This window comes from Poromitra crassiceps, assembly GCF_964638095.1.
Source record: "Poromitra crassiceps genome assembly, chromosome: 1".
NCBI lineage: Eukaryota > Metazoa > Chordata > Actinopteri > Beryciformes > Melamphaidae > Poromitra > Poromitra crassiceps.
The window spans coordinates 78,106,464-78,133,846 of NC_139623.1; the positions used below are offsets into that span (position 1 = coordinate 78,106,464).

At 43.9% G+C, this 27,383-nt stretch overlaps 1 protein-coding gene across 3 annotated transcripts in view; it reads left to right on the forward strand.

Annotated features, from left to right (window-relative positions):
- Nucleotides 1-27,383, forward strand: part of dclk1a (doublecortin-like kinase 1a) — a gene marked incomplete at both ends in the record, with an annotated part of 262,817 nt that overhangs the window by 112,085 nt on the left and 123,349 nt on the right. For all 3 annotated transcript variants that reach the window (XM_083642753.1, XM_083642751.1, XM_083642752.1), the window contains one exon: nt 17,236-17,330. In XM_083642753.1, coding sequence (XP_083498879.1) covers nt 17,236-17,330 — 95 coding nt within the window. The remainder of the gene's footprint in view (nt 1-17,235; nt 17,331-27,383) is intronic.

Below are 27,383 nucleotides of genomic sequence, written 5' to 3' on the forward strand. Positions count from 1 at the left end.
ATGTCGAGACTACTTTTTCAAGAACTTTAGAGAGGAAGGGGAGATTTGAGATTGGCCTGAAGTTGTTAAGAACCTCAGAATCAAGGTTTGGCTTTTTAAGTACCGGTAGAGGTTTGATTACAGCAGATTTGAAGGAGGCAGGGACAATGCCAGAGGAGAGGGAGCTATTGATAATGTTAAGTAATGGGGGGCCTAGTATTGGAAGGAGTTCCTTAATCAACTTTGCAGGGAGAGGGTCGAATAAACAGGTTGTGGATTTAGATGAAAGTACAATTTTTGAAAGTGCATTTAGAGAGATAGTCTCAAAATTCGAGAGTATAGTACTCTCGTCTAAGGTTCTAAGGACAGGGCTAGGAGAGGGGTTAGCACCCTTTGTGAGTAATAGAGAGTTGCTAATTTCATCTCTAATACAGATAATTTTACGGTTAAAGAAGTCAAGGAAGTCATTAGCTGTAAATGGAGAGTTTGTATTGGGGGAGGATTTGCGAGTAAGATTTGCGACCGTGTCAAATAGAAATTTAGGATTATTTTTATTAGTGTTAATAAGATCTGATAGGTAGGAGGCTCTTGCAGCGGAGAGCATACATTTGTATTTTAATAGGCTATCACTCCAAGCTAGTTGATAGACTTCAAGCTTGGATGATCGCCATTTACGTTCTAGTTTTCTGCATATTAGTTTTTGTGCGCGTGTATCGTCAGTATACCAAGGCGAGGGTTTTTTAGGGCGACGGATTTTAGTACGTAGAGGTGCGATAGAATCAAGCGAGGCGAGTAGGATTGAATTAAATTGATTTGTGAATTCATTAATGGAGTCGATCCGCTCTGGGAGAGAGGAAAGCGGCCCCGATAACAAATCAGCGAGTTCAGTGGGAGTAGAACTATCGATACGCCGGGCGGTATAGGTATCGGCTAGGTTTGATTGCCGGAGGGGCAGGTCTATTTTAAATTTAATGAGATAATGATCTGACAGTGCTGGAGGGTAAATCATGACTGACAGATCTGAGACGTTAATCCCATGAGCGAGGACGAGATCAAGCGTGTTGCCGTTAGAATGCGTTTGTTCATGAACCAGCTGAGCAAAGCCAAGGGTGTCGACTAAAGATAGAAAGGCTTTGCAGAGTGGGTCAGCTTTACAGTTAACATGAATATTGAAATCGCCAATGATAAGGATATTATCCGTGCGGGTTACGAGGTCAGAGAGAAAATTGGAAAATTCATCAAGAAAAGATGAATAGGGCCCAGGTGGGCGGTAGAGCATAACTAGGTAGAAGGCTCCGAGGCCAGCTATATTAGAGTGTCTCATAGTAAGTATCTCACAAGATAGGAGCTTATACTTTTGATCCTGCAGAAGACCTAGATTTGAGTTATAAATTAGGCCAACGCCCCCACCATTTCTTGACATTCTGGCAACATGCGAATTGTCAAAGTTAGGGGGGGAGGCTTCAATGAGTGGAAGAACAACGTCCGGTTTTAGCCAGGTTTCGCATAATCCCATAACGTCAATATTATGTTCAATGATTAAGTCATTGACCAGGAGGGCTTTATTGGTGATTGATCTGATATTAATGAATCCAAATCGAATAGATTTATCATCAATGTTAGTTAATTTAGAGCATTCGATACCAAGAGTAGATTTAATCTCAATGAGGTTGGTGTTTAACGTTTTGAGGGGTGGACGAGAGCGGCGTGAGGGGACGGAGCGACGAAGAGAAACTGTGCTAATTTGAGAGATCGTGGTATAATACGGAGACGGAGCGGCGGTGGTAACAGTCGGATTAATAACAATAAGGTTTGGGTTAGGATATTGCAGAGCGTTTATGGGTCGGTTACTAGTAATAGTGCGGCGCGGACGGAGCACAGTCTGTATTGGATAGACTAAGTTAATTGAACTAGCAGACTCCATAACCGCACAGGTAGAACTAACAGGCTGTCTAGCAGCCTGTGGCCCTGCATGTTGTGGGTGAACATACATAGGTTGGCAACATACATAGGTTGGCATGTGCGTGGGTCTCTTCACCATCTGTTGAGTCTCTCATTGTATCTTTGGCACATGATACATTGTGTTCGGTTCTTGCCTGACAGTTGAGTGGAGGTAGGTTGACTTCTTTGATGGGGATGACGTTGCGTTCTCACTCTCCCGGTCGAGTTTTCACTCTCCTCCGGGGTCGAGTTTTCACTGTAACAGCCCTCGGGTTGGTGTTTAAGGAAGACGCAGAGAGTTTCATACAGATGGTCCACAGTTTATTTTGTTGCCAATCATCACATGGCACAGTAGAAGATTCTGTGGTAGACACCGTGAAAACTATAAGACACAATACAAAAAATCAATACATAGTTTTCACAACAAATTAAAACTGTACAATTTATTAAGCTATTTAAAACAACGATTTAAAATACAGGACTTTATTACCAAATCAACTATTAAAAATACTTATCCACCAAAAGTGCAAACAAATAAAGTGCATGTCCTCAATACACACAATCAACGAAGCAGCACCAAACTACTTGATCGAACAAACTGCATTCACATGTATACATACGGGATAAACAATCTGATCGTACCTCGTTCCGCTCACCAAGGGTGTTAAACGTGGGTTTGCAGATTCATCTCTGGCATCAGTGATCACACATGGTACACTAACAAACAAATTGAGCAGAGTAAATCACCTTTAAATCGAATGAAACACACTCGAATGCAATCACAGCTTGTAATTCCGAAACTATACTTGTACATACCTTCAAGCGTTTACAAGTCATTTCCCATATTTATTTGTACTGTGTTGGAGTTTGTCCAAACACCCCTTACATGCTTGTTGCCTGCATGTGCATGAGGCCATCTGAGACTCTGGGACAGGAAGTGTTTTGGGCCTTATGAGGGGTTTCTGTGTCACATGACATACCATGCAAGGGCAGTTGACTTAAAATGTCTACATCTTGTGGACACCACAGGTAAAGGCGCAGTTCATGTTCAATCAATGACAAAAACTAAAGAGTACTGCAATAATTCCTTATAAAAAGAGAACATATAAATAGCACAAATAAAGCAAGCAAAAGGCCTAACAAAAGGAGGCAAGCGGGCAGTTACATTTACCATAACCCCTCCTTGCGATGTGATAAAGGTTTCTCAGTGAATTATAGTTGATTGCCTCACCGAATAATCTGCTGGTTACCCAATTTTAGCAGCAGAATTTGATGTCCTGGCGTGGCATGTCCGTGTGTAATGACGTTTCTGCGCTGCACAGCGCAGAGATTATGGCGCACTCAAGCGCAGCGAGTATTTTAGCGCCTAAGAGGTGCTTTTCAAAGCTCTTAGCGCAAAGTAATTGCACGCTGCTGACGATAGGATAATGCCATCTATCCCCACATTTTAGCGCTGAAACGCCTGCTTTGGCACATGGCACGCCTATGCCCAGTACAATTATAACAGGCATGTGCTTGTGCCCGCCCCCAATTTGCAGTGCGCACGGCGCTAAACGAGCGCAAACGCTAAATTACCGCTTTTGCGAAGTGCCATATTTACAGAGCTAGAGAGGATTGAAAACGCACTGTGCGCAAATCTAGAAACAGCAGCTCTACATAAGAAAGTTTAGAGGGGATAGATGGGGGATCTTCTCAGGTCTGGTTCTCTGATCTGAGAAGATTTTGGCTTCAATACACCATACAGGGAGGAGATAGGGACGCTGTCTCCATATATATATATATCAATGGTTCAGAGGGAAGGGAACTAGTTGGAATAGCGTGATCCTCCCATGTGCTACGTCCTACCGGTGAGGCTCCCACTGTCAGGTGAAAAGAAGTGGCTGGCTACTGCTCATGTCTCGGAGGAAGCATGGTGCTAGTCTACGGCTCTCCCCAGATCGGCAGAGGGTGGAGCAGCGACCGGGGCAGCATGGGGAATAATTGGGGAGAAAATGGGATAAAAAAATTGGGTGATCTGTGTGAACGTTAATAGCGGGCACTTATCACCCAATAGCCTAATGCAGTATCATTTCCTTGTTGCAGTTTCACTTTCAAACTGGCAGATGGAGGAAAAGAAACAATTAAACTTTTACTTGTTTACTCACCAATTTGGCTCTCTTCCAAATAATCCAGCCACGTAACTACGTCCATTAATTAAATTATTAAATATCACGGGGACATGAGTGGTTTGTAAAAGTGCCGTTTAACGACCCGCCCACTCACTGCATGTTCTGGAAAATGAGCTGGGAGCTGCTAAACTACACCCACTCTGCCAGCGATGCGGGGCTCTATCTGACCAAAAGCGGTAATTTAGCGTTTGCGCTCGTTTAACGCCGTGCGCAATGCAAATTGGGGGCGGACACATTGGCTGCACAAGCCAAAGCAGGCATTTCAGCGCTAAAATGTTGGATAGATGGCGTTACCCTATCGTCAGCAGCGCGCAATTACTTTGCGCTAAGAGCTTTGAAAAGGACCTCTTACGTGCAAATACCTCTGCGCTGGGTGCGCTGCACGGAGATTACGGCTGCGCTCCCAGCGCAGAGAGGTATTTGCGCAGTGGAAAGTGGAATTCCTTTTGGATATGTCATTACGCACAGCCTTGCCACGCCAAGACATCAAATTATGCTGCTTAAATTGGGTATTAGCAGATAATTCAGTGAGGCAATCAACTATAACTCACTGAGAAACTTTTATCACATCGCAAAGAGGGAAATGTATTGAGAAAACGTGTTGGACAATGGACATACGCTATTTACCTTCATAACCCGAAGGGTCATTGGCACCACAGACGATCTGTCAATAAGCTCCCTCTGTCCTCGCACGAGTGAGTCCACTCTATTACGCATGGAGAGAATTACAGCATATTGCATGCCTCGCGCAAACAAACCATTGCGAGACGGGAATCTGATTGGTTTTGATTGACGTAATGCCCAGCCTTGCCTGGCCACGCCTGTGAATAATTCTGGTAGTTAAGACCGCCCAAATCCCGTTTGCGCAGGCATTTTGGGGCGCAGATGATTTTTGGCAGAATTGGCACGGCACTAATTTGCGCTTGCGACACATGCCGTGAACGTTTCCGCATGCCAGCCGAGAATTGCATCCCCAACATATTTCGGGGCTGTTTTAACTTAGAAATCATGGAGGTCACGTCTACCAGACAATTATATCACATTGAAACAGTTACATTTGTGTATAAATCATTACAAGTAGCTCCCGTGAGGTGGGGATGTTTTTCTTTGCTGCTCGGCGGGGGAGCAAAACTGTTCAGCGAGATAATCTTCACACTGACCACTTTCATGAGTTTTCATGAGCTATATTATACATCAAACTCTTGAGCTACTTCTGCTCTCACTCAGAATGTCAAAATATAAGCGATGTGATGATGTATAGTTTTTGAGATATTAAGGTTTGTTTGACACAACTCATATTAACTGCCGCGGGGTTCCGCATTTCTGGCTGGCAAGTGACGTCACGCTGATCCCTCGTCTAGCTGCTTTTTAAGATAGATAGATAGATACTTTATTGATCCTTTGCAGGAAGTTCATGTGTCACGTAATGCAGCTACATTCAACATGTCAGGACAAAAACAGGAAAACATGAGGACATTGAAACATGTAGCAAGGCACACAAAAAGTACTGTCAAGTACTAAGAAAAGAAAAAGGGGCAGCAAAATACTGATAATAATAATACTAAAGTGCAAAGAATTTGCATAAAGTGACTTACAAGTATCTAGATAAAGAACAGGCACCGCTGACCAACAAGATAAAATACAATATAAACAGCAACACGCACACACGCACGCACACACACACACACACACACACACACACACATACACACACACACACACACACACACACACACACACACACACACACACACACACACACACACACACACACACACACACACACACACACACACACACAGGTACATTGCACGAATATCTAAAGTGCAGGGAAGTGCATATATGCACAGCATATAGAGACATTATTTGATGTGTTGATTAAACAACCTGATGGCAGCTAACAGGAAGGACTTCCTGTAACGTTCAGCCCTGCACTTGGGTGGGATCAGCCTACAACTGAAGGTGCTCAGCCGAACCACCTCCAGGGCATGGAGTGGGTGAGCGGGATTTCTCATGATGGAGTGGAGTTTGGAGAGCATTCTCCGCTCTGCCACCTGCTGGATTTGCTCCAGCTCAGTCCCAGAGGTGGAGCTCCCCTTCCGGATGACTTTATTGACTCTGTTCTTGTCAGCTGAGCGAGCACCCTCCCCCCAGCACACCACCCCAAAGAACAGAGCACTGGCCACCACCGACTGGTAGAAAGAACACAGTAGGGGCCTGCAGATGTTAAAAGATCTCAGCCTTCTTAAAAAATACAGTCGGCTTTGACCTTTTTTATACAGCGCCTCCATGTGGGCAGAACCAGCCCAGCTTGTTGTCCAGCTGGACTCCAAGATACTTGTAGTTGGAGACAAGCTCCACCTCTGTCCCCTGGATGTTCACAGGGACTGGTTTGGGCCTCTTTCGCCCCAAAGTCCACCACCATCTCTTTGGTCTTTGAGGTGTTGAGCTGTAGATGGTTTTCTTTGCACCAGACCACAAAGTCATCAATTGTGGCCCTGTACTCCCCCTCCCCACACACACACACACACACACACACACACACACACACACACACACACACACACACACACACACACACCTGTACTCCCCCTCCCGCCCCCCCTCAATACATCCAACAACTGCAGTCGTCCGAGAATTTCTGGAGAAAACAGCTGTCTGAGTTGTAACAAAAATCAGATGTATAAAGAGTAAAAAAGGGGAAAAAACAGTTCCTTGTGGAGCCCCCGTGCTGCTCATTATTTTCTCAGAGACACCGTTTTGGAGGTGCACATACTGCGGTCTACAGGTAAGGTAGTTAGTTTTAACAGTGTTAGAGCGTTTTAGGGTGCATTGATCCTTGGCTTTAATAACAGCAGCACCCCTCCCTGAAGAATGAGTGTGGAGGACATACATTATTAGAGCCTCCAAAATCCATGCTCTCGATAGGCTGCTCCCCCGACCCATCCCAGTCTGCCTCACTGATCTCTCTCTCTTGCTCTCTCTCTCTCTCTCTCTCTCTGTCTATCTCACTTTCTCCTCCAGCTCCAGTCTCTCTCTCCCTATCTCTCTCAGTTCAAGTAATTTCATTCCAACTGATTATTGAAAGTAAAGAACATTGCCAAAGTATCCAAACAAAATGTTTTTTTTACCTCATCTCTCTCTCCCGCCCTCCTCTCTTCCTCCATCCCCTCTCTCTCTCTCTCCCCACTTTCCCTCTCTCTCTCTCTCTCTCTCTCTCTCTCTCTCTGTCTCTCTCTCTCTCTGTCTATCTCACTTTCTCCTCCAGCTCCAGTCTCTCTCCTTATCTCTCTCAGTTCAAGTAATTTCATTCCAACTGATTATTGAAAGTAAAGAACATAAGTATCAAAACAAAATGTTTTTTTTTATCTCATCTCTCTCTCCCGCCCTCCTCTCTCCCTCCATCGCCTCTCTCTCTATCTCCCCACTTTCCCTCTCTCTCCCTCTCTCTCTCCCTCTCTCTCTCTCTCTGTCCTCGGTGCGCGTCAGAGTCTGCGCAAGCAGCTTCTCCGCCTATGAGCCTGCCTGAGAGCATGTAGGCTGCTACACTACAGAGCGCTGCTTCGTCTGTCGATCCCATTATTCAATCAGCGCGAGACACTTTACTGTCAAAGCTGGACGGAGCTCGGCTCATAGAGACAGAGGTGCTGTTCTCCTTCTTTCTTCCGTTGGACTACTATCACTGTGTTTTCATCATGCTGGATGATGTGGAAGGTAGGAATCAAGATCGACCACTTTCTTTATTCAGCTCAGCTGGTAAACGGCAATGTGTCGGACACATTTGTCCGACACATTTAAACTAACTTGTCCCCCATTCGGATGACTTGATGTTCGCGGGTTACCGCCGGGTACACGTCGGTGTGATTGTGTCCGCCGTGTGGCTTGATTGGCACGGGTGATTTTGTCCCAAACGTTAACGTTGCTCAGCTGTGAAATGGCTTAATGTTATTGATCACTGTGTTGTGTAACTCGGAGGAGGGTCTGTCGATGTGCGTAACGCCGATGCTGTATTTAATCAATGAAGATGCCTGGTGTCAGGAATATTGCCCCCATCCCCCCCCACACCCCTTTTTTATGGAATAGGCTATGTAAAAATAGTTTGTGTGCGACGGCAGCCGGTCAAGCTATTTTTGTTTGTCGCTTGTTTGTCCTTGAATAATGTAGGAAGTTCTTTGATCTCGTCAGGGGACAAAAAACATTCATTAATTATTATTATTATAATTATTTAAATACTTTGGGTGGTGCTATATCAACATGGTCAGGATGGAGTAGTGTAGGCCTACTCTAAAAATGTAATTGCGTAGAAGATGACTGATTAGGCTACATGTAGGCTATAATTGTAATCAGTAAACAATCATAAGAAATAGCTGTGAAATGGGGGGGGGGGGTCTGGTCAGGGGTCTGGTGATGTTTATGGTTTATTACAGTTTTCTAGAAGTAGTCTCAATTATTCTAAAGCCTAATTTCCACCAGCCTGCAACATGTCATTCAGAGAGTTGAGACTTGTCATAATAGAAAGTTGTCAAGCTATCAGCGCTGGGCCAAGTGTGCAAGGATTTGGGGTCCAGGTAGTCTCGCTGGCCAGCCTCCCCTCCCTACCGTGAGAGGAGTCTGACGCCACGGAAACAGGCAACTGGGATAAGCCCTCCCCTGCTCTACAGCTGCTCTCCATTGGAGCGACTGTTTCAGTCCCTGCCGGATGTCCGCTCCCGGCTTATTACAAACTCTGTCATTGGCTCCGACCACGTCAATCAGAGCGGCTTCCGCTCCCTCCTCCCTGTGTGTCGCTGTAAATAGTGCCCTGCCGCCTCAGTGAAAACAACAACGCTAACTAGCTAGCAAGCTAACGGCAGAAACCTACACGCTAGCTCGTTGCTACACGCTGAAAAGGGCCAGTTGGATTGTTGGAAACTATTTTCCAAGGGCACTGCCGCTAAGCGCCGCCCATCGCAATCGTACTATGGAGATCTGCGGCGCCAGACTCCTCTCACGGTAGGGAGAGGAGGCTGCCCAGCGAGACTAGGGTCCAGGTGCTCTAGCTGCAGTCTGATGCTGGTACTATAGGGGGCGCTGTGATCAGAGTCAGTGCAGCAGATAATTGCATATATCAAAAGAATCGTTCAAATTGTGAAAGAAGCATGAAATTTGGCACAAATACTCTTAAAGGTCCACTCTTTTGAAAAAGTGGTCTGGCCACGCAACAATTCAAAATGGCCGCCATTTTTCAAGATGGCTTCCAGGTGTTGTACCAATAAGTCCTATATCGGCATCACGGCATGTAATTATCATATAATCAATTCATTTTGGTCTAAACTATGTTTATGAGTCTCACATTTCATTACTTTTATGTTTAATGTTTAATGTTATAGCAAATATAGCGTGCAAGATGGCCGCTGTTAAACTCGTTGCGATGATATCTCGTGATCTATAAAACATAGAAACACAATTTAATAGAGTGAATGTCAGTGCACAACCAGGGCACACTGGTGACATCACTGCTGTGAAACTCAGCATGGGGTTCAGTGTCAGCTGATCTAGTTTTACTAATACTGTAGTTGTCGGCTAATAGTGATAGTATAGCTTAATTTAGTATCCCAAATGCTGTCTAACAGCCCCCAATCAATTAGCTAGTAATAATAGTTAGTAGATGTAGTTAGATAGCCGCGCCTGAATTGACAGGGTGTGCCAGTGCGGGAGAGCCGAGCCAAGGGTAAGCGGGGCTATACATGACTCAATCATGTATACTTACCCGGAAGGTGTACAGATCACACGGGATTTAAATGACACTAGATGAATGATTGGGCTAGGTGTAGGTCACCCGAACCTAGTTGTATCCCATACGTGAATGTGCGGTATCACTTTCTAAGGATAGTAGAAATCAATCTCAAAAAATGGCAAATGCAAATCCAATGTTAGCCAAGAGGCAAACTGATTGGAAGAAATGTTGTCTTTGTCCTTTCATCACCTCAAATTTTTCATAGTCCTCATGATGACGGCTACATCATGCTTGCAACCAATGTTCCACTATTTCATGAGATCAATGAAATGCCAATGATCCTGGACCCGGCAAAGCTGGATGAAGATGGTGGTATAGAAGCTACTTTGAGAGAGAACCAGGCAAAGTATCACACTAGTTGTCGACAACAACACCAAATTAGATCGCGCGAGGAAGCGAAAATCCAATGCTCAAAGTAGTGCAAAAGATGAAAGCCACACAAAGCTGCGTAGAACCAGTTATGATGTTCAGGCTTGCATTTTTTGTGATAAAATAGACCCTGCATCTGACCTATGTCAGGTAATGACAATGAACCTGAACAACAGACTACACGAATGTGCCCAGACACTAAATGACGGTAAACTATTGGCTATACTGAGTGGTGGCGATGCCATAGCACAGGAGCTAAAATACCATTGTGCATGTCTTACACGTCTCTACAACAGGGAGAGATCGCACCTAACAGGCCTTGAGAAAGAGTCATCTCAAAGTGAACCAGAATCAGACTTATTTCCCCTGGTTTTCTCAGAGCTAGTCAACTACATTGTAGAAACCAGTCTCAGTTCTGATGGTCCTACCATCTTTCGTCTCGCAGATATGAGCAACCTGTACCAGCAGCGTCTGGAGCAACTGGGTGTAAACTCACCTACTGTCAACTCTACCAGACTAAAGGAAAAACTGTTGGCAGAGATCCCTGAACTCAAGGCTCACAAACAGGGCAGAGATGTGCTCCTGGCTTTCGAGGTAGATGTAGGCTTGGCTCATGTTCTCATGATATGTTATCATTTTTGATTGCAGAATTGGTTTCTGCATAATCTAAAACATAAAATAACACAGAATCCTCGTAAATTGGACAACCCAATCAAATTATATGAGAATGTTTTCGATTTACAATCCAGATGGCAGCCATCTTGGAAAATGGTCACCATGGTGGAATTCCAGGTTGGCATGGCTTCTGCATGGTCTAACACATGAGAGACAACACCAAAAACCTCCTTAATCTGAAAACTCAATCAATTTCTATGGGAAAACGTAATTTAAGGAGCTAGGTGGCGGCCATCTTGAAAAATGGGCGCCACCTTGAATTTTTGCATGGCCAGACCACTTTTTCAAAAGAGTGGACCTTTAACACGTTCACTGCCAATGACGTGTTTTTACGTCAAACTAAATCCAACGGTTGACTGCCAATGACGTGTTTTTACGTCAAAAAAAGGATTATTTTTTTTTTGACCGTGGGATGTGCATCTAACCCTTTTACATCTCTTATATAATTATTGGAGCCACCGAACATGTACAACCCATTCCACCGACCCACTAAGTGGCGACAGTGCTCTCCCAGACTAGAGGAAGGCAAGCAAAAAGCATGTGTGAGGAAGCCATTCTCATGAAAATGGATTGGCGAAAACGCTTTCGTTTTCGCGCTGATTGCTGGCGGTGCGGGATTGCAAATTTGCATAATAGATTACGGGTGGAACACACTTTGAAACACGCAGCATAAATAAGACCAGAATCGCAAAAGCTTCATCAAAGCTCTCAACACAAACCACAAGAAAGGAGCAAGCCGATCCAGACTTGCACAGCGGCCGCCAGCAGACAGGCAGCAGCAGCAGAAGCAGTGAGCCTGGTGACGCGAGGTTACAGCAGCAACAGAAACGAGCTTGTGACATGCCCGCTGCAGCCAAGAAGAACACACACGGAGGGAGGAGTTTGAATGAGAGGGGTGTTTCCTGCTGTTATGGAGGAAATTACTGTTCAAAACTATTGTTTAGATGTCTGACGTCTTACTGATGCCAAAAATGAATGGTTAAAGTGACTGTTCTATCGAATTTCACAAAAAGCCGTTTATCTCAAAATAATTTGTCAGACGCTGAAACCATGCTGTATTCAACTGCTAATGCTTACATAACTACTAACTCTACAAACTAACTCTTTTAGACAGAGAAAGCACACATTCTATTAGTTCTTTTGAGATATTGTGTGTTCACAAAATCTTAGCAGAAAAGAATCCTCGGGTCTTGAAAGATGAGCCAGAATCCTCAAAAAAACCCTCTGGCAGAACCTACCTACAGTAAAAAAAAAACGGCTGGCAGTGAATGTGTTAAGAGTATTTGTGCCAAATTTTACGCTTCTTTCACAATTTGAACGATTCTTTCAGTTATCTGCTGCACTGGCGATCTGAGGACCTCAGTGGGGCCCTGCTGAAAAAGACTGCTGCTAAAACACACAAATGCATGCACAAGCACGCACAGTTGCACAGTACATGCACACACACGCACACGCACACAGACACACACACACACACACACACACACACACACACACACACACACACACACACACATTTTAATTTATTTATTGGATTTTCGATTAGAGACATTAATCGTATCAAAACCCAATAGTTTTCCACTGCATTGTTCCCCAAATCCCCCTAATGTGCAATATATGCTACTCAATATCTGTAATTCATGTGCAATACAAAGCTCATTACTGCTGCTACTTATCATGCACCCTCTACATATTTTGTTAAATAGCAAATCTTTAGGCTACCACACTTGGTTGTTAACTCATTGAGTGCCAATGACGACAGCTGTCGTCAATTCAAATACTGACGTAGAGTGCCAAAGACGACGATTGTCGTCAATTGCGTTTTTTGACGGTGGGACGTGGATCAATCCCTGATACATCTCTGGTACAACTATTGTAGCTATTGGAGGTCTATAACCTATTTTACAGAACCCTTAGGTGGCGACAGTGCTCTCCAGGTTAACAGAAAGGCAGAGAAAAACAGAGAATAAGTCGTTGGGGAAACGGAAATCGCATCGCATCCGTATGCATTGATATGCATGAAGCGTTTTAACGTTAGATGCGCCTGCAGCAGCCAATCTGCTCCCACAATTGAGCTCCTCCATGCCCGCTGCGACAGCCCATTCGCATGATCAGCCGTGGAGTTGTTTATTATTCTCAACTGGAAGCATAGGAGCCGGTGACAAACACACGCGGAAACGCTGTAAAAAAGCTGGATGTCGCGCATAGATGGTCGCGCACCCTTCACAGTGCAGAGCAAACTCAGCAGAGAGCCACCTCCCATAAGGAGGAGTGTGCAGTTGAGGCGGGGCGGGGGGGGGGGGGGGGGGCACGCAGAGCAGCACACAACACTGACCCAGACAGACCCAGGCAGCAGGACAGGGTTGGCAAACGCAAGCCAGAATATCCGATGCCCACCAGCAGCAAAGACCAGCAAGAAGCTGCAACCAGCAGCGCACGCAGGGGCCAGCGCTGCTGGTTGCAGCTAAAAATATTATTCTGCCAAACAAAATTCCCTGGCCTTCACTGTTTTATTGAAGGAAATTATTTTTGAGGTGTGACTACATCAGAAAATTAGCTTCAGAGTCAGTGATGTGTTTGAAATGTTTAATTTCACAAAAGGGCCATTATCTCAGCTTCTAGAAAAAAACTGCTCTTTTTTGTTAAATCAAGCTATCTTCTCCGGCTGATAACGAAAGAACGGAAAATGATATCAATAAACCTGTTTTTGCTGATGATAGAAAAGAGTCTCATCGTTCTTTTTGCGTGTTCATTGTTTACATAGTAATATCACACAATATTCTGTGGGCCTCGAGAAATCACTGAAAAAAGCTCTGAAACTCTGGCACTGGGAGCGTCCGTTCTCCAAAAGTGGCTGGCACTCAATGAGTTAAGAGACTGTTTATATACAGTATTTAAAGGCTGTTAATAATGTTATCTTAATTTGTTAATATCTTTTAATCTTTTTATATTCTTTATTATATTTGTTTCTATCTCATTTATTTGTTCTAATTTATCTTATGTTACTTGCACCAACCAACCACACAAAGTAAATGTCCTTGTTTGTGGAAAACATAGCTTGGTGAAATACAGAATTCTGATTCTGATTGCTGATTACTGTTCTATTAGCTGTAAATCATTGCTGTAGGTTAAATGGCCTTCATACGGGCCTGGAGTCATAATCTGGAATCAAGCAGTTCAATATGGTTGCTGAGATGCACTGATCCACATTTTTTCAGTTCCGATCAGATTCCGATACCTGAATTGGGATATCTGCCGATACCGATTCCGATACCAGAGCTCTTGGCAACTCTCCCAAGGAGCTGCAGCCTCCATAGTAGCTGCCTCCTACTGTGACAACAGTTAGGGTGTATTCACACCTATCTCGTTTGGAGCAGTTGTTCCGAAACGGAGAGCATTTTCCCCCTTGGTACGGTTCGTTTGGGGGAGTGTGAACACAGCAATCGCACTCGGATGCGGGACAAAACAAGCGGACCGAGATCGCCAAGAAAGGGTGGTCTCGGTCCGCTTCCAAACGAACTCTGGTGCGGTTCGTTTGTGGTGAGAACGTGAGCCGACCTCGATCCGCCACAACAGCAGTAAACGGTGCGCATTTTTGGATAAACCAGCTGCCGTAGTCAGCTGCGCTGTGCGTAATGGCCTGAAGAACGAACATTTTTATCGTTTAAAAACAACATCTTTCAGATCCTGTTTTGGCGACTTGTGACTTGCATCGATAAACTTTGGGGGATTTTTGGATCATCAAATCAGCAGTTTGAACTCAATCAACTTACCTCGGACCATGGGAAGCAACGTTAATGTGTTGAATCTCTACGGATTTTGCCTGTAAATTGTGTACGCGCCCTCTCTCTCCCTCTCTCTCGCTCTCTCTGGTCTCCATTCAATAAATGAAAACAAATCGTGGTAATCAGAGCCAGCCTTCTTTGTGATAAGATTGTCTGGTTCAATCAGACAATCAGACTGATTGCATGTCTTCCTCGAAATGTCCGTTATTATTAAATTATTTATTAATATTTTATTCCTGACAGGACAGGTGTTCATATAGCCTATGTCTCGGCTAATCCTCATCTCCGTGATAGCCTAATAGCAGAATTTGCGAGGGTCTTTGATCTTCTATCTCCAAATTCCCAATAGCCTAAATAGGCTAAATAAATACATAGGCTTACATAGCCTACATAGCATACATTAATAAATAAATAAAGAACTTTCTCTCTCTCTCTCTCTCTCTCTCTCTCTCTCTCTCTCCTCGCACGGCGGACGCCCGACATAGCCTAAAATGTAGGTCTAACAAAACGCATTTTTATAATCATATAGGAAAATCTCTGGGAATTATTTTGTCCATCCCGAGAGGCTATTAGCCTATCAGCGTGTCTGCTGGCCAATCCAGGAAGTTTGACAATACTATTTGGACCGTTTCATTTGTGGCTGTGTGAACACAAACGAACCAAGGCACAAATGCAACAATTGTATCAATTAAGTACCTGAATCGGAACAAAGCAAACGACCTACAGGTGTGAATACACCCTTAGTCTTTGGTTTAGTAATCAATTGTCTCACAGCATTAATTACCTGGCTCATAATATTCCACAATATTCAATTAAACAATTAATTAGATATTTACAAAACAATTGATCCACTCAAAATTATTAAGATAACATTTCAACAAATAAGCGACAATGAAACACCCCTGTGACTAAAATATCTCCAAAACTAAGAAGTTTGTTGAGTTAGCTAACGGCTACTGTTACTACATGTACCTCAATTCTAGTACTACTTACTAGCACTGTTTCATGTTATGTTACGGTGGGTTTATGGTCCAGTGCTGGCTATGAATGGACTCTGGATCGGAATGTGGATCAGCGACGTCAGTCCGATATCTGACATGTGAATTACGTCATATCGGCACCCGATACCGATATCCCGATACCGATATCCCATCCCTAAGTGTTTCCACTAATGGGGAAGCAGGTTGATGCTGCCATCAGGAGATGGTCTACCTTTCACTTGACAACACACAGGAGCCAGCCGGCTACAGTGTAGATGAATCAGATGTTCTTGTTTAATGAGGACGTTCTGCCGCTGGGTCTGTGCTGCAGAGCTGGAAAAGTAGCTCAGCTCAGGTTCAGGAGTAGCTCAGCTCGGGATCACTAGTAGCTCAGCTCGGGGTCAGGGGTAGCTCAGCTCTAGCCTGGGTAAACCCAGCCTCCCCGTGACCTCTATGTGCCATCAGTCACGAAGAGTCTGGAGGCTGGGCTATTCAGAGCGATTTCTGGCGGACGGGGAGGGGCGGGTGTACCTCCCTTGATAGACCACTCCATCAGCCAACCAGCTTAGTACACGGAGCACATGCGTAGTGCAACAGATGGCGTCATCACTCTGCACTCACTTTATTATTAGCAAAGGAGCTAACATTAGACATTCAGTACTGCTAGCACGCGATGGCTACCACCAACGTGAACGATTTTTGCAGGTTTTGCAAGAAAAACCTTAGTTTTAAAGGTCAAGTTAGGCAGCTGCAAACCACTCGAGAAGGGAGTATTTCTGCGCCTGGAGCGGGTTGGTGTGAAAGTGCACCAACAGGACAGCAAATCATGTTCCAACTTCATTACAAGAGCAGAGGAAACATTGAGTAGGCCTACTCTCCAGAAATGGAAAGGAGCGAAGAATCAAGCTCAGAACAAGAGGTAGGAATGCCAACAAAACCACAAGACTCAAAGCGCGAAAGAGCGTTTTTCTCTGAGGAAAACGCCACGGACAGTAAAACAGAAACGGCTGCTTTTCCCATCCCCCGAAGCGCCTCCACTCAAGAGGGACAACAACAACTTACGCTACAGGCATAGCCTGTGACCTCACGTTGAAGGCTGGGTTTACCCAGGCTAGCTCAGCTCAGGGTCACTAGTAGCTCAGCTCAAGGTCAGATCGGGGTCAGTCATAGTGTGTTGAGTGGAGGAATGGTTGAAAAGGAGGACAGCTTGATGTGGTGTATTGACTTCCAGCCATTAGACTTTAAGCAGGACACATGCTGTAATAAAGGCTGAGGGATCATTTTGTATTTATTTATTGTGTGTGTGACTGTGTGTCACTAAAATAAGAAACAGCAATATGGATTCCATACTTTTTTCTCTCTTCTTTGACCTCTTCTCCTCCTCCTCTGCCTCATTCATGTGTATGTATGGATGGATGCTGAGGCCGGAGGTGTGGGCGTGTTAGCCTCTCAGAAACTGTTCACATTAAATCATCTATTTCAATGTCTCCCTCGCCTCACTCTTCTGCATCCTGTTCCCTTTCTCTCTCTCTCTCTCTCTCTCTCTCTCTCTCTCTCTCTAGTGAATGGGACACCGGCCAGTCAGCTGTCCACTCCTCACTCGGGAAAATCTCCCAGCCCTTCACCGGCCAGCCCAGGCAGCCTCGGCCAACGCAGGGTAAGACACACACACGCACACACACACAGCCGTAACATTTAGTGACACTATTTATTTTTAAATTTTATTTATATAAAGAGTACAAGCATTTTCTCTATATAAAATAAAATATACTATATATACTAGAATACTATACTAATACTATATCTATCTATCTATCTATCTATCTATATATATATATATATATATATATATATATATATATGTATATATACACACATAATACTATAAATAAAAAGAAGGAATGGAACTAACACATTCCTTCTATGTTCTCAGGAAACGGACAAGGCTGTGACTGAGCACAGGCTGACTACATCTTAGAAACAACAACATCCCTCCATCTTTACTGTCTCAGAAAGGGTGGGGTGAGGTGGGGGTGGGTGGTGTGAGGTGGGGGTGGGCGGGGTTTGACCCTTGACCTGACACAGTGCTGCTCGGGGTTAATTCCTCCTTCCATGCTGATATATGTTGTTTTCCCCCTACGTGTTAACCTACGTGTTAACCTACGTGTTATCCTACGTGTTAACCTACGTGTTATCCTACGTGTTAACCCGTAGCTCTGTGTCGTCCTACGTGTTAACCCGTAGCTCTGTGTCGTTTATGTTAACCCGTAGCTCTGTGTCGTTTATGGAGAGCTCTGGTCTGCCTTTGGTAGCTGAACGCGACCACACTGACATTTAGAGATGATCAGTCACCAGTCAGTATTGTTTGACCCATCACTGACTCTAAAGATGACACTGATGAGTGGACTTGGGAGCAGCTTGTTCCAAATTTCCAATCTGTTTCTGTTTTGCAAAAACGACATGTTGTTTGCATCATCTATGAGCTACCCCCCCCCCTTCCCGCCCCCCACAAATTAGTCCGGAACATAGTAAATCAGTTATCTGCGTCCATTTTTCTTTTCGTCAAGTAGCCTATACTGTGATTGGCATGGGATTCAAAAGAAATCCTCATGGAAGCATAAGCCCAAATCCCATGATCTGTGTTTCAAATCCTCGTCACTGTTGGTGCACTGCTCAGCTATCGAGCAGACTCTCTGTACGTTCACTGTGTAGCTCAGAGTTACTGTAGAGACAATACTACTGTACTCAGAGGTATAGGAGCATGCAACTCAAAGGGAAAAAAACATTTGGGTGTTGTGTGTGTGTGTGTGTGTGTGTGCGTGTGTTTGTGTGTGTGTGCGTGTGTGTGTGTGTGTGTTTGTGTGTGTGTGTGTGTGTGTGTGTGTGTGTGTGTGTGTGTGCATGTGTATGCGTGGCAGATCAAAGTGTTAGTTAATCCAGTCCGTGACAGTATGGTGAGCTTTTAATATCAGCCTCAATCCGAACCAAGCAGCTCTTTAATTTGTAGGAGCTCTAAGCTCACTGCTGATTCACTCTCGTCTCCCTTGTAAACAAACACTCTGAGACACACACACACACACACACACACACACACACACACACACACACACACACACAGCACTTCTCTTTCCCTTCCTGTCTCTGTTCTGTTTCCCTGAGCCTGTCACTCGTTCACATGCAAACGCAGCAGTACATTTGAAGCTGTCATCACTTGCACATGGCTTTGTTTGACTCTCAGATGATGCTCCCTTGCGTCGTGCTGAAGCTGAAGCTGCGATCCACAGTGCATCACCTTACCTACTGTTTGCATGGCTGATGGTACTGTAGGCACACAGCTAAGGGCCTGTGTCCACCTAGCGTCTTTTCATCAGCTCCGGCGTCTATTTTCAGTTGTTTCCAATGGGGGGAGAGCGTATGCGGGCGCACACGGACGTCTAGAGAAAGTGCGCAGCGCCCAGTGTCTATTTTCAGAGCGCTCCGGCGTTTTTGTGCGCGTTTTTTGTGCTCCCAGCGCTTCCAGCTGAAAATATTTTAACTTTTCAGAAAGACGCTGGTGTCGGGTGCTCCTTTTCTGGCAACTAATCATATGGAGAAACTATCGCAACAGAGACAGAAAGGCTCAATTGTGCGAGCAGATTGGCTAGACACTTAATATTTCTGGTGAGTGTTGTTGAGCTAAATCACTGTATGTGTGTTGTTTGCCAATGTTAACTGTCAGCTATCAAGCTACTACCGCACTAAACTAACGTTAGTTTCACACTGCTTCCTTGTATATTGTACACTGAGATCAGCGCTCCCCAGCGCACTCCCAGCGTTTAACGGTCTGAAAAAGACGCTAGGTGGACACACACAGGCCCTTAGATAGAATGGATCATGTTTGATTCTTGCAGGCAACAGATTCCTATAGGAGAGACAAGGCAAGGCTGTGAGTTAGGCTGGAATCAATCGATTCTAATGGGACATAAAGCGGATTTAATGGTTTGTGCACTGGCTTCTGAGTGTGTATTGTGTGTGTGTGTGTTTGTGTGTGTGTGTGTGTGTGTGTGTGTGTGTGTTAGGGGTGGGAATCGTGGAGTAACTCACGATACGATATGGTCACGATACTTGGCCCTCGATAACGACATTATCACGATACAGCGATTCTGCGATAATCGATATATTGGAAGAAATTTAACCTACGATACATCACGATATCTGTGTAACTGAAGATAAAAAATACCCCTAAAAGGCAAGAAGCAGGTATTATGTATTTATTAGCAGAATTGACATGAACTCTCTCAGAGTTCACTCACTCACTCATACCATTTTTGATACCACGGAGGAAAAGTTACACATTAAGTCTTTTTATTATTATTATTAAAACAAGAAAACCTATATTACCTACCTATATAATTTTTAAAAGTAGATATTAATGATCAAACATTTCCATTCATGTAGCCTACAGTATTTATGTTTTTGTTTCAACTACAAACATAAATAAACGTCAACTTGAAACTATGTTTCAACTACCACACACAGCATAATATTTTAGCCTGTTTATTTAAAAAAAATTATTATTATTATTATTTTTTTTAAATAAACATATCGATACTTGGTGCCAGTGTATCGATAACGTATCGCAAGTGGAAATATCGCGATACCGTGAGTATCGATATTTTGTCCCACCCCTAGTGTGTGTGTGTGTGTGTGTGTGTGTGTGTGTGCGTGCGTGCGTGCGTGTGTGCGTGTGTGCGCGCATGTCACACAGGCATGTATGAGTGAGTGTGCGCCTGGCTGCATGCACATCAACTAAAACTCAGCATAGCATAAAGAATTCATTGTTTGGGCTCAGTGGCTTCAGTCTCGTGCTGCGGTTGAGTTGATGCGCCAGGCAGGATTAATCGATGGTGGAGAGAGACTCCTCCTGGCCCGCCCCCACAGGCTTACGAGATGAACGCAGATGATGATGTTGTAGTGATGAGGGTCGTGCAGGGACACAGGAGCAGGTCAGATCAGGTCGCATTTATCCAGCGAGAAGAAGAGAGAGAAGAGAGCAGAGAGCACGGTGCTGCAGAGTCTCACAAGCATCTGTTATGGAACTGGGTCATCATCACAGATTATTGCAGTTGTCAAATTGAAGGGAGAGAGGCGGGCAAGTGCACACATACATAAGCTCTCTCTGTATGAAATACATGTGCGGTGTTTAACGCAGGGAATGACAGTGTTCAGTAGCTGCTGCTCTGTTCTTTCCTGGCAGATCATGTGTGCAGTTGCAGAGTGAGATCCTAACACGTTGGGGTAAAGCTGCGTTCACACCGACCTATTTTATAGTTTTTCGCTAGCATCGAGTTTACATACAAAGTCAATGCAAACGAGCGATTGAGCGTATATTCGCCCCGGGAGAAAAATTGCTGGGGGTCCGAGCGACAGAGACAGAGCAGATAGGGAGGAAATTCGCTCGTCGCCCGAGATGAAATATCCCAACTCAGTCGCACATCAGTCACTCGCTGTTCAACGCTGATTGGCTGCCGTGTGAGAGCGAGTCAAGGATCACACTGGCTTGGAACAAACCACTGGTTTATTGGGTGGCAACAAACCGCATTGACAGCTGATTGACAGGCTGACAGCTGACATGAAGTGAAGTCTGTACTACCGGTATAGAGCTCGCGTTAGGAGCACGCTGATAGGCTTAGCTTGTAAACAACTACGGTGGCTCGTAGTGGACAAATCTCATGACATTGCGTAACGTTATAGCCCCCAGATTTCCGTCAATTATTGTGCCCGTTGACGAGCGATTTAAACAGAGCGACAGAGCGATTCCAAAGGGTTGAATCGAGCGACAGAGCGAAAAATAAATATCTCTGTGTGAACACAGCTTAAGACGGGTGAAGCAGGAGTAACCAGGAGTAAGGAGAAGAGAGCAGCTCCACATTAATTCAGGTTTGATAGAACATGAATGAAGAGAGCACATTTCTCCACAGGACATTATTCCAGGCTTTGTGCTGCCTGCCTCCTACAGCTGCTAAGCCTGGAAGTAAGGGAAGAAGCCTCATAGTCCTTCATCTCTCTCCTCTCCTCCGCTCTCCAGCTTTACACTCCGCTATAATACTCTTCTCAATGTTCTATCTTCCCTCTTAGTGCTTCTGCTTCTGCCTCTGCCTCTTCCCTACCCCCCATATAGACCCCATATAGAAGGGTATTACAGAAATGAGATTCCATCACATTTCTTCTAGATGAATCCCCAAGCAAGCTTCTCTCTAAAGTGGACCTCAATCTTCTCACACACTACTGTACTTTACACTACACTGTACTTTACACTACACACTGTACTTTACACTACACACTGTACTTTACACTACACAAACGCCCACAAATCCCCTTATTACCATTAGACTTTTAAGGACACACTATTTGCTTTCTCACCTTCACAACTAAATGCATAATTTACTCTAAACAGCGAGAGGAGTTTCACTGGCAGGACGTAGCACGTGGTAGTATCACCCCACCGGCTTCCCACCCGCAGACACGGCCAATTGTGTCTGTAGGAACATCTGACCAAGCCGGAGAGTTGAACCCAGGTCTCTGCGGGCGGTAGGGGAGTGCTTTTACCTCGACACTACCCAGACATCCCATCATTTACTCTAACCTAACCTGTCACTAAAAAGCATTTGGGACTCACAGACGACTAAAAACCACTTTATTGTCCTCTCCTTAAATACTCGACCATAAATCCATTTCCTCAGCAGCCACAGAGCTGCACAGACTCTCTGACCCAGTTCTAGTACAAATCTCACCAGCTCACCTCGTTGGATGCGGCATTGAAATACGTGGAGGCACTTCGCTGCATGAAGTAGGTTGCTCACACAATCCAGACCATCACAGCCCATTTCCTCCAGCAGAAATGATAGAGGTAGCATCAGTCCATGTTAGCCACGCATAGCCAACACAATGGCTTTCTCTTTCTCTTACACACGTACATGGACGCACGCACACATTCATAGAAATAACAGAAATATTCACTCACGTTCATATCTGATGTCATTTTCTGTACATACCAGACAGTTCTAGCTATTCTATCATTTCAGCCTTTACCCACTTAGTCATTATATCCACATTACTGATGATTATCAAAACTCTCATTGTGTAAATATTTTGTGAAAGCAGCAATAGTCAGAGAAGGAAACCCTGTGTTTGCATTTATTTTGATCACAGACTTGTTTTAATGAAGGTGCTAGTTACGTCTCACATGCGGCTTTGACTTACAACTTAGCCCACGTCCACTTAAGCTACAATTTAACCCACTTCATAGAAAATACGGAGAGAGATGTCGTGCATCACTAGCCTGACTCCACCAGACGGGGGCGGCATTGTTCCACAAATTCACAATCCACCTCAGTCTGGCCCTGGCCTCAGAGATGCATTCAAACCGGCCGCCACACAGGCGCACCAATCAGCGTGAGCTAGGGGCGGGCTTTAGGCGAGACCGGGTGTGACGCCACCGAGAGGCGCCTCTGCGTTTGTAGTTCTTTCACTATTCAACATGGCGGCGGCTACCGAGGCTAGCTCCAGTGTGCTAGTCAAACATTCTATTCAAAACAATAAGCTAACATAAACGTTAAACACTTGATCTTACAGTGAGTACGAAACCGTAACTGTATTGCTGTAATGTTATCAACTATGAACGTTAGTAAACAAGACATTGTTGTAGAATTTGGGGAGATAGACCGCTAGGCTGGGATAACTTATTAGCTGTAAGGCTGTAATGGCTAACGGCTAGCCATTCACGCAAGTCACACAAACACAAAGCCCTTCTCACTCTCACCACAGCCCAGTAAACATGCAATCTGTTAAACCATCATTTTTGTTCCAAATCGAAATAAATCATAACGTTAATCAAAATGCCACTGAATTATTAGCTAATCAACACAGAACTGCAAAGATCAGTGTGATGTATTGTCCCTTTACTGCTAGCTGAAGTGTATTCTGCTATGATTGGAATGTTGGCTGCTGTTTAATAAACCACGTTAACTCACGTTGGTGTCCGAGTGACATATTATGTTATACAGGCGAGATTAAAGATCTCAGGATACAATACAACAATCAGTTTATCTGATATTTTCCCCCGCTTGCATAAATTATACTGTGAAGTGTGAATATAGCTCTAGCATATAGTAGTCCTATATGTCTGATATTTTGGAGCTGTTATTCGAGAAATTGGTTTATCGATAGAACATACCGGTAGCTTAAGATTTTGCACTTGTACTTTAGATAGGGGGTAAACAAACGTCATGGGAGCCAATACTAGGAATACGGTATATCAACAAGGAACCATTCTTAAAGTTAGAGATTATATCCAAATACATGCTGCATGGTGTAACCAGGGTGTTTTTCCTCTTCTCTGTTGACGTCCTCTGGGCTCCAGGCAGCTCCCTTTCGCAGATTCATCTGACAACATCTTTATGCATTTACATCGTCTTATCATTTGACCCAATCATGCCTCAAGACCAGCAGATTATGTAACAACAACACCACACACGGCCGTCATTTCTCCGTTTAGTTTATTATTACAAAAGTAAGCAAATAACATTCTCCAGTCATGCGTAAATATCTACCATTCCACTGACACATATGCTAAAATTCACCAGTTAAATAGTAGCGTTAAATCATTATATTGTATCAAAGCATTTGGTTGTTGCCATGATCATAAAGGCTAGAGAGCGTTGCGTCTCCATGACGTTAGCCGTCCAGGGTGCGTGCCACTCGGTGTCATATCGTGTCATCAGTTCCCTGAAGAAACGAACAACGATATGTGTTATGAATGAATCGCTGTTAACATTAATCATCAATCATCAGACGTAGCACCCCAACCTCCAAATGTTGCTATCGTTAGCGTAACATCAGTTAATCCAATCAGTTACATTTAACGTGCAAAATGGCCTACCTGCACTTCATCCTCAGTCAGACATCTGCAGTAATTCTTCTTTCTTTTGGCAAATTGAATAGTCAATGGTTGCACCCAATATTCACCTTACAAAAACAGCAAAAAATCTGCGACCTCCGTGCTAACTATTAGCAATTGTAGTCCTAGCTGATCAGGCGCTGCTACGTCATGAAGGGAAGTCGATCTGATTGGTTGGCGCTGGCAAGCCCAGACGGTGACAGACAGACGGTCCATCCAATCACCTGCCTAGTAGCTTGAAAAAAGTGACCGCCCTCTTCAGCAATGTAGCTTGGCCGAATCCAGATGGATGTTGTTTGTGAAACAGATATTTGAAGCAAACTCATCGATCTGGCAGCGTCAGGTTAGTGCATCACCATTCAGACTAAAAATACCAAGATATATATCGTGCATCACCATTCAGACTAAAAATACAGAGATATATATCGTGCATCACCATTCAGACTAAAAATACAGATATATATATCGTGCATCACCATTCAGACTAAAAATACAGATATATATATCGTGCATCACCATTCAGACAAAAAATACAGATATATATATCGTGCATCACCATTCAGACTAAAAATACAGATATATATATCGTGCATCACCATTCAGACTAAAAATACAGAGATATATATCGTGCATCACCATTCAGACTAAAAATACAGATATATATATCGTGCATCACCATTCAGACTAAAAATACAGATATATATATCGTGCATCACCATTCAGACTAAAAATACAGATATATATATCGTGCATCACCATTCAGACTAAAAATACAGATATATATATCGTGCATCACCATTCAGACTAAAAATACAGAGATATATATCGTGCATCACCATTCAGACTAAAAATACAGATATATATATCGTGCATCACCATTCAGACTAAAAATACAGATATATATATCGTGCATCACCATTCAGACTAAAAATACAGATATATATATAGTGCATCACCATTCAGACTAAAAATACAGATATATATATCGTGCATCACCATTCAGACTAAAAATACAGATATATATATCGTGCATCACCATTCAGACTAAAAATACAGAGATATATATCGTGCATCGCCATTCAGACTAAAAATACAGAGATATGATTTTTTCGCCCAGCCCTACATGAAATTACCATTTTCACGCATGCAATAGTTTGACTGGTATGCACACTTGTGCATGTTACGGGTTTCAAACGTTTTGCTGCACGCTAGAGTTCATTCATTTTCATGAATTATCAACAGAAGCATAAAAGATTGCTCTATATGCACATGAACCCATCCACTCTCCTCCTTCTCACTTGCTAAAAGTCCTTTTAGTACCATTTGCTAGGGGTGGGACAAAATATCGATACTCACGGTATCGCGATATTTCCACTTGCGATACGTTATCGATACACTGGCACCAAGTATCGATATGTTTATTAAAAAAAAAAAAAAAAAAAAAAAAAAAAAATTAAAGTCCCTGGAAACCAAAATCCACAAAAACGTTCTAACTATGTTATTTAGGGTCTTATGTTAGTAATTGTCTGCCTCAGAAATTATTATACATTACTTTCAACCCAAAGCCTTAAAATCGACACTTTTCTACAAGATCCTACAAGGTACTTCCTCATTGAAGAGAGCAGTGCGCGAGGTGCTAAAATGCAGGAGCTTATGACGTCATAAGCTCTATAACCTTTGTACATGCGCGCAACTCGCCTTTCTCCTTTTGTCCGTTCTTTGCCCCACAGCGCTCGCTCAGTGTCTGTCTCCCTCCCACTCTGTGTGCTGTGTCGAGCGGCTGCCTGCCTGCCTGCTTGCTCTCTCTCTCTCTTTCTCTCTCTCTCTCTCTCGGGACTAGTGAGAGAGAGAGCAGGCAGAGATCTCTTCCTCTCAGTACGCTATGCGCGGAGGAGCAACGCGCGAAGCGTTGATCTCTCTTTCCTTCTCTCTCTCTCCTCTCTCCTCCGAGAGAGAGAGAGAGAAATTTCCCTGCTGCAGATGGGACACGCCCACACAGTCCGCGGGAGAAAATACACTCTAAAAACTAATTGATTCTCATCACTTTTGCCATGACTGTCAAACCTAAATTTATATACTTTGCGACGTTCATCATCGTTCAAATTTGGCTGGTGGCTTATTAACATAGGGTCCTGTGATGTGATGAACTCAAAATGCTAAATAATAAAGAAATATTTCTGGTTTCCAGGGACTTTAAGGCCCCCTTAAGAAGCAAACGCTTTTCCCAATTGCTTCTTAGCCTAAGAAGCTTCTTTGACCCTTCTTAAGGCTCCCGTAAGAAGCCAACGAAGCCAACGCGTTTCCCGATTGCTTCTTAGCCTAAAATTATCTTTCGTTAAGAAGGCTGCGTTTCCCAAAAGCTTCTTAGCGCTAGGATGATCTTTCGTTAAGAAGGTTTTGTAAGAAGGGTCTGGGGCATTCTTAACACCTTCTTAATGACGAAACACTGGCAGATCCAGCCGCATCAGGCAAAAGGAGATACTTGTGTCCACTGTTCCTCTTGTGTTTTTCCCTTTTTCCTTTCTTTCATGCACCCTTTAGTGTTTAAAATTGGGGAACACTTGAAAATCTCCCCTGTATGTATGGTTACTTGTGTTTTAAATGTTTTACCGTAGGCTATATTCCTCTAATCAGAATGGATTCCTTTTATAATAAGAATGTTGTGGATTTATATAGCACCTTTCACAGAACCCAAGGTCGCTTAAATTCTGTAGTGCTTCTCGCAATTTTTTTGTATGCTGTGTATATAAAGCAATTTGAACTGCAGTCCAT